This window comes from Cucurbita moschata, unplaced genomic scaffold, assembly GCF_002738365.1.
Source record: "Cucurbita moschata cultivar Rifu unplaced genomic scaffold, Cmos_1.0 Cmo_Scf00022, whole genome shotgun sequence".
NCBI classification, from domain to species: Eukaryota; Viridiplantae; Streptophyta; class Magnoliopsida; order Cucurbitales; family Cucurbitaceae; genus Cucurbita; species Cucurbita moschata.
Window position 1 is genome coordinate 291,111 of NW_019268538.1, and position 7,972 is coordinate 299,082.

At 35.3% G+C, this 7,972-nt stretch overlaps 2 protein-coding genes across 3 annotated transcripts in view; both read right to left on the reverse strand.

Annotated features, from left to right (window-relative positions):
* Window positions 1-1,830, reverse strand: part of LOC111459257 (luminal-binding protein) — a 4,504-nt gene extending 2,674 nt beyond the window's left edge. Inside the window, exons 1-4 of the mRNA XM_023102068.1 lie at window positions 1,658-1,830; window positions 793-1,060; window positions 483-697; window positions 150-392 (exon numbers count right to left, since the gene is read on the reverse strand). Coding sequence (XP_022957836.1) covers window positions 150-392; window positions 483-697; window positions 793-1,060; window positions 1,658-1,715 — 784 coding nt within the window. The 5' untranslated portion in view covers window positions 1,716-1,830. The remainder of the gene's footprint in view (window positions 1-149; window positions 393-482; window positions 698-792; window positions 1,061-1,657) is intronic.
* A 1,520-nt stretch (window positions 1,831-3,350) lies between these two features.
* Window positions 3,351-6,542, reverse strand: LOC111459157. Of its 2 annotated transcripts, XM_023101923.1 has the most exons (7): window positions 6,275-6,542; window positions 6,040-6,129; window positions 5,626-5,780; window positions 4,349-4,469; window positions 3,981-4,100; window positions 3,823-3,893; window positions 3,351-3,723 (listed from the first exon to the last, which is right to left on the reverse strand). In XM_023101923.1, the coding sequence occupies exons 1-7, from the start codon at window positions 6,380-6,382 to the stop codon at window positions 3,483-3,485; spliced, it is 906 nt and encodes a 301-aa protein (XP_022957691.1). In that variant the 5' UTR covers window positions 6,383-6,542; the 3' UTR covers window positions 3,351-3,482. The 2 variants fall into 2 exon arrangements, with proteins under 2 accessions (XP_022957691.1, XP_022957692.1); XM_023101924.1 differs by lacking the exon at window positions 6,275-6,542 and having other exon boundaries at window positions 6,045-6,133.
* Window positions 6,543-7,972: the final 1,430 nt, after the last annotated feature.

Consider the following 7,972-nt stretch of genomic DNA (forward strand, 5'->3'; position numbering starts at 1 on the left):
AAAAAAAAAAAAAAAAAAAAAAAAAAGGTTCTACGGGAACAATTTTTTAAAGAAAATAACCTAGGGTGTTAAAATATTCCATTAATGTATTGAAAAAAAAAGTCTATAAAGCAACAACCATACAAACATTAAACCAACAAAACTCTTACCTCCCAAGTGAGTGTCACCGTTTGTGGCAAGAACCTCAAAAACACCATTGTCAATAGTCAAGATACTGACATCAAAAGTACCACCACCAAGATCAAATACAAGAATGTTCTTTTCACCGCCTTTCTTGTCCAAACCATACGCAATGGCAGCCGCAGTGGGCTCGTTGATGATCCTAGCAACGTTGAGGCCAGCAATAATACCGGCATCCTTGGTTGCTTGCCTTTGGGCATCGTTGAAGTAAGCTACACATAAAATAACAGAACTCTGTAAGCAAACAAGAAACAGCAAATATCGAGAATCTCAGAATGATAAGCATTATATTATTTACTAACCTGGAACAGTGACGACGGCGTCCTTGATCTTCTTGCCAAGGAATGCTTCGGCTGTTTCTTTCATCTTTGTAAGAATCATAGCACTGATTTCCTCAGGGCTGAAAACCTTGGTTTCACCATCCTTGATCTTTACTTGAATGTAAGGCTTTCCATCCTTATTCACAATCTTGTAGGGAAAAAGCTTGATATCTTTCTGAACTTCCTTATCATCAAACCTGTTTTAAAAACAGAAATTTTTCATAAGAAAACTTGAAATCATTGATTCTGAATCAGTGAAAGTTGTCCCAAGTCTCAAGAGATGGCTGCATACTTTCTACCAATAAGTCTCTTGACATCAAAGACTGTCCTTTCAGGGTTGACAGCTGCTTGATTCTTCGCAGCCTCACCGATCAATCTTTCACTATCAGTGAAAGCGACCCAAGAAGGAGTGATACGGTTTCCTTGGTCATTCGCTATAATTTCTACATGACCGTTCTTGTAGACTCCAACACAAGAATAAGTTGTTCCCAAATCGATCCCAATGACAGTTCCCAACTTAGTCGCTTCCTCTTTCGCGATGGAAATTGCGGACAAGCATCCTGAAATTTCAGCCAGGTTAATAACAATAGACCCATGCATTCGTCCAAAACGATAAAATCAAATGCTTTCCAAATATTTTCTTCAACTCAAACTAAAAAATTTCAAATCAATGATTCAATGAACCTAGCTTATACATTCCACAGATAAAAAATAAATAAATAAATAAAGCATAAATTCTAAAACATGTACTTCTTCGAAGTTTTAACGGGTGAACCTATTAAGAGGAGCTAATGCACAACATTCCGAGTCTTCATTATCCTGACATAACGTCTACATGCAAGACATAGAAAAAACACTTGTAACAAACGAATGTCACTCTAGATCACCTTGAATCCGACATCCATCACCTATAAACAATTTCAAGATCTACAGAGCAACCATTTTCCGTTTAAAATCAACAAATGTCAAGAAAACACTCCCGATCTGTCACAACAACTCCATAACAAACAATTGCCATTACAGTCCAGCAAAAAAGCAAGCATGCTTAAGACTTCCAAATTACAATATCATAAAACAGCACGCAGATCTAAACACCTTTACCAACTAAAGAAACAAGAATAAGCCAGATCTAAGGCATCGGAAGGAGAAAACATTACCGAAGAAAACGATTGCCAGTACGATCAGAGACCCTTGAGCTCTCCAGGAGCCAGCCATGGCGCTAGTGCCGCCGAAAAACTATATCTGGAAGTTGAGAGAGTTGAAAGAAGAGAATGAAGAAAATGAAGAGAAATGCTCTGGGGTTCGTTTTTGGATTTAGAAATTTTCGGAAAACTATTAGCGCGAGGTGAGGTCTTATATAGTGAGATCAATGAAATTTCAGGTTGCCACGACCCTTCATTTTGCGTAGAACCGTGTCATTCACGATGACGTGGACCAATCAAACTTCGTGTAACGTGTTTGCAACCAATAATATTGCGTTGAGTGTTGGGATGATCCACGCCGTTGATTTGGTTTTTGATTTATACGTGGCGGTGTTTCATTGGTTCGGATACGTAATGATACCCGTTCTCTCTCTCTCTCACTCTTTTTTATTTAGTTTTTTCTTTTTCTTTAATTTCGATGTTTGTAAAGAGGCTTCTACATAGTTCCATAAATTAAATTGTTTGGGATTAAAACAGAAACGAGGAAAAAGCATACATTTCGAATTTTAAATTTAATTAAATTGAAGTTTGAAATTCCAAATTTTAATTCTAATGCCAAAAAAATTAATGTTCATAATTAGCTATTTAAAAATATTAAATAAATAAATAGATGAAACTAAAGCTCAATTAACCAGAATTTTTTAAAAATTAACTACATAAATATATTAATTTTATCGTTAATTAAGTTAAATATTTCATTGGATAAAAGTAAAGTTTATCATCAAAATTAATTAAAATCAAGTTCATACGTGAAATTATGGCACTAAGATTTCTAAGGTTTAGTCAAGGCTTAGCTCAAGATCCCATTGACAATATCTTCTGTTTCTTCGTTCAAGCATAAATAAAAGAGAATTGAAAGACTCAACAAATAAAAGATACTTTTTCACAAGGGAGGTGGGTTTTTGGGATGGTATGACTCGGCTCCTTGGCCGGTAGCAGCTGCTACTCTTTGAAGCTTTTAAGTCAGGAAGACTCTGGAAGAGACTCCAAAATCTAACCCAAGCTAACCCACGGGCGCGGGCCACAACTGAAAGGAACTGGCAAATTGCGGGAAGGAGGACACATGGGATACTTTCGATTAGGGGCTGAATTCCATCCGGGAAATATAGCACAAATTAAGATCCGCAAGTTGTTTGGTTTATCTTATTTTTATTATTTTTAAGATTTAGTTGGTAGCATATCTTGAAGATTTGATTTGTAGAATATTTTGTCTGTATTATATTTAGAATGAACATTAATGAAAATCGGACTTTTAATCCTGCTATTATTTCGAACTTCTAGTTCTTAATTTTTAACATTTTGAGAAGTCGTTGATTCTTAATATTTTTAATGTAGTATCAAAACTTCTAATTCTTAACATGATATAAGAGCATCATTCTTTAACATTCAAATATTAAAAAAACATGGTATCAAAGCATAATTCTTAATATTCAAATATTTTAAAAAATAATCGGGATTGACCAATGATTTTTATCATATTTTTTAATATTCTTTTCATGAGGTAAAAAGGCAACTCCTCAAATATGCCATCAACTAAAAATATTAGAGATTTAAATGTTTCCACCCTTAAGTAAGCTAGAGAAAGTTCAACTCGGTTAAATTGGTATATTTGGTCTAACTTTTGTCAAAATGATTTGAGAAAACCAAAGGCTCAAAACAGAGCTCAAGAGATCCCTTGATGAATGGGAACACCAGAAGATGGCAAAATATACCAAAGAATCTATCAAAATAAGCATGGCTCGGTTGTGCAATACTTCAAAAAGAGAATAGAAAAGAACCACTAATCATCTGTGGTGTCTTCTTCTGGTTTTACAAAGAACTCAATGAAAGCAATTCTACTGGGTTGCTGATAACCAGCAGAATCTATATGTGGGTGTGAAGTGGAGGGTCTTGCCACAGAAACCAGGTGCTGAACTTTTAGCATTCCTCCTCTCCCAATAGTCAACTTGCTTCCCCTATTTTCTCTGATCACACTGCTCGGTATGTTCGAAGTTGTCGCTCGTAGAAATTTGTATTTGTACCTGCACATATCGAAGCACAAAACAAAGCAGAAAAATTGCTCACATGTTAAGTATGAGCTAAGATTAGAACGTTTTAACTTTGTGGAGGAAGCATGTTACCTGTAGGACACCGGACGATCGCAATGGAACGAGATCAAAAGATCAGTGTTTGCATAGTACATGAAATCTACCTGTACAGGAAATAAGAATAGGTTGTATTGGTATTATTACAACGTTACAAGGAGTTCAAATTTCAGTTTGTTTATGACAAACCATGCCTGCAAGTCTCCATGACCTTCTCCTTTGAAGGTGACAGAAGGGGGAGATGGTTCTAGAGATATCTGGACGCTTGATCCAGGCCATTCAAGATCATCAATAGCTTCCTTCAGAGCTGCAGACTAGCATTAAAACTACATGCTTCAAGTCGAGTCGATTGATATTAACCACAGATAATATTTGACCTCCAACTGTTTGTGTAATTTTTATATGATGATCTGTAATAAATTATTCAGATTCGCATGCCTCATCCCTTCATATTGTTAACTTTCCTTCTAAGTATTTTCAGATTTGAATCTTCTAGCAACTGTGTCAGATATCATCTTTTGGTGCACATAAAAGGTTTCGAAGTTGCAATATGAACTAATACCTTGACAGTGAAACTGAGTGGGCTACTTCCTGCAGGTTCAAAATTGTAATCCCATGAAATCGTTTCTGGGATTCTGGTTCGGATCTCCGCATAAATACACGCATCTGATGAATCAACTGACCTGATAATAAACCCCAGATGAAATGACCAACGTTATTAGAGTCGTTGAATGGAAAACGAACATACAAATGAACTGTATTTCCTCTCTCAGATCTGCATAAAATTTGAAGTGCACCAACACGTTCTTCAGGATAGAATACAAAGAAATTTTGAAAAAAAAAAATCTACAAGGGCCATAAATTTTATCATAAAACGGTTCAACAAGTTGATAGAATATCAAATTTTAGCAGAGGCCCGTGAAGTTTAGATGCTCGGTTTCATTGCTCAATATGAAGTCATAGTCTAAAAACCAGAAACAAATCCAGTTTTTCTTCTTCTTCTTCTTCTTCTTCTTCTTCTTCTTCTTCTTTAGGTAGAGTCTGTTAAACGAACACAACTCTCAACAATGGTATGATATTGTCCACTTTGAGCGTAAAAGCTCATGGCTTTGCTTTGGGCTTCCCCAAAAGGCCTCGTACCAATGGAGATAGTATTCCTTGATTATAAACCCATGACCATTCCCTAAATTAGCCGATGTGAGACTTTCATCATCCAACACTTCCCTTCGAACAAAGTACGCCTCCCCTTAATCGAGGCTCGACTCCTTTTTCTTTTGGAGTCTTAGTCCTATGCCTTCGAGGAGGCTCGACTCCTTTTCTTTTGGAGTCCTTTGTTAGACATTTGAGGATTTACCAATCTATTGGCACGACTAAGTTTGGGGCATGGCTCTGATACCATGTTAGACGAACACGACTCTCCGCAATGATATAATATTGTCCACTTTGAGCATAAACTCTCATGACTTTGGTTTGGGCTTCCCCAAAAGGCCTATTACCAATGGAGATAATATTCCTTGATTATAAATCCATGGTCATTCCCTGAATTAGCCAAAGTCCACAGTCAAAATAAACTAACATCAGAATAGTTGAAATTAAATTAACATGACTTTGCTCTGAGCTTCCCAAAAGGCCTCATACCAAGAGATAGTATTCCTTGCTTATAAACCCATGATCATTCTCTAAATTAGTCGAGGTAGGACTTTCATCATCCAATCAAATTAAATTAACATCAGAAAAGTTGAAAGCTTTATGTACTTGATTTTTTCTGCCAATACAAAGCCAAACATAGAGTCTAACAATAGATTCAAAACGTGATGCAACAGAGAGGAAAGTATATACTTGAGCAGAAGTTGCATGTCAGGTCCCGGGTATTTGATTTCAACGATGCTTAAACGTCCAGGAACAGAAAATGTGTTCAAGCTATCAACAAAAATGCCTAAGCTCACTCCAAACCTTGGCCGAGCTTGTGCACTGTATTCATAACGAATGAAAACCTGTAGCGTAAAGAAGAGCAGCAGAATTTCAGCAACTCCAAAAACGGAAAGGAAGATGGAAGCATAAGAAACAATTTCCTTCTTCGAACATTAACTTCTCAAATAATGTACATTTCAAGTAATTATTCTTTATTTTGAACTTCACCTACCACTTAATAACGCAAAACAAGCACAATATTTCTTTTCGCATCCAAATTACGGAATTAACACCAACAATCGATAAATAGGAGATTCAAATCATAAACTCAAAGTTCAAAACCTCACGCTGCAGATACACTTTCGCCTGAAGACAGCCTGATTCTTCAACGATCAAAACGATGCCATGCTCTGACAGTTCGATTACGGCATCCTGAGTGATAAACAAGTAAATCAATAACCTAACAAACAAATAAGGACATCAATCCAGACAAACAGAGAGAGAATCTGAAAATCTCTTCGGAAAATGAACAGAAAAGGAGAACTGTAACTGAAAGTGGAAGAAAAATAGGAAAAACCTGATGGCGTTTCCATCGAACGGCAGTGAATGCATCCACCAGACCTTGGACGTTGTCAAGTTGACAAACCAGATCGGGGGAATCCGCATCCACCGCCGATGAGCTCATGGTTTCAGCTTTCCCGCCAAATTGCCGGTGAATTTTTCTCCCTCTGTTCTCTTCTTCTTTTTTGAATGCGTTCTCAGTCAACACTCAACAGGCTTTCGCCACCACCGCTTACTGCTTAGTGAAATGGGGCGAAGGCAAATTGACGCTAAAACAATCATGTTTTCCACTAAATTAATTTTCACCTTTCTTAGATAAATACAATGTAAGAAATACTATAATTTCTATAATTTAATTTTCATAAATTATCAACTACTAATTATGGAGTGGATCAGTGTACATACTTCAGGTTAAGTTGAGGGATTGGTTGGATTGGATTGTGGTAATAAAAATAAAAAATAAAAAGAAATTAAGTTTTACGACCAGCAAAAATTGTAATTCAACATTATCATAAAACTAAAACAAAAACAGCAAAATAATTAAAAAAAATGTATATTCCTAACATCAAAACTAATATCCTCAATGTATATTCCTAACATCAAAACTCAAGCATAGGTATCCTCAGAAAGAACAAAATACTACCGACAAACTTATTAATACAAACAAATTCTTAATATAGTTTATATATTTTTATTTGCCTCGACTCAGCTGAAAAGTTTTATTCACGAACCCAAAACCATTCGGTTCGAATTTAGAAAAATGAACTAACCCAACTCTTATAGTTCGAGTTAGGTTGATCTGAGTTGTCAGGTTAAATGTACACCCTAAAATCATATAACAAGATAATAAATAAATAAATAAATAAGACTAGATACCTTATAAAAGCGACGAGGGAAGAGGGAAGAAAATGATGATACTAGATTTTGTTGGGCTGGGCTCATACTTGCATGAGCCCACGTTTAAAAGCCCATTGGAGCCATAATGTTTACATCAAAACAGGAATTCCTCTTTTTATTATTATCAACTTGAACGTAAATTTTATTGTTGCTATTATTTTAGTATAATAAATGTGGATGTGAGATTATTTAACTTTGAGAATATAAGCAAATACATTTATCGGTTGCATAAAGCCTAAGTAAGGCACCTTAAAATCATTATGAAAATTAATAATATGATATAATAATGTACGGTGACTTGTTAATATTTAATATTTTAGTTATACTGTATTATCCATAAGTATGATTTATTTAAAATAATAATTAAAAAAAAACTCAATCTAAAAATAGAGGTTAGATTGTGAATTATATTAAGAATGTTCCGATCAATTCAACTAATTCAAAATTTTAGATTAATTCAGAAAAATTTAAGATTAAAAATTTCGAAATAAAGAGGTGAAACTCAAACTTTGGATCGAAATTGCGAGCATCACCATGAAAGTTCCAAATCGGGGTGACTAAGTACGAAAAAGTAGGGCACTCAATCATGTTCCATGAGACCAAAGAGAACCCTTCATTTTCCAAAGTGATTGACCATTTGGTTAGGAGGGTCCATATCCATTCAACTTTTGCCCATATTTGCATCACCCTGTGTTTGGAAGTTGGAAAACAATAACCTAAAGTGGAAAGCACCCAAAAAATAACTTAAAAACAACCACCACTTTCCACAACGTGAAAGTTCATTAACCCATTCAAAAAAAAAAAAAAAAAAAAAAAT

Coding starts and splice junctions, on each gene's coding strand:
- LOC111459157 (XM_023101923.1), bottom strand. CDS start 6,382: ATGAGCTCATCGGCGGTGGATGCGGATTCCCCCGATCTGGTTTGTCAA. Junction 6,130..6,274: donor TTCGATGGAAACGCCATCAG/GTTTTTCCTATT, acceptor TTTATCACTCAG/GATGCCGTAATCGAACTGTC. Junction 3,894..3,980: donor AAGGTCATGGAGACTTGCAG/GCATGGTTTGTC, acceptor TTTCCTGTACAG/GTAGATTTCATGTACTATGC.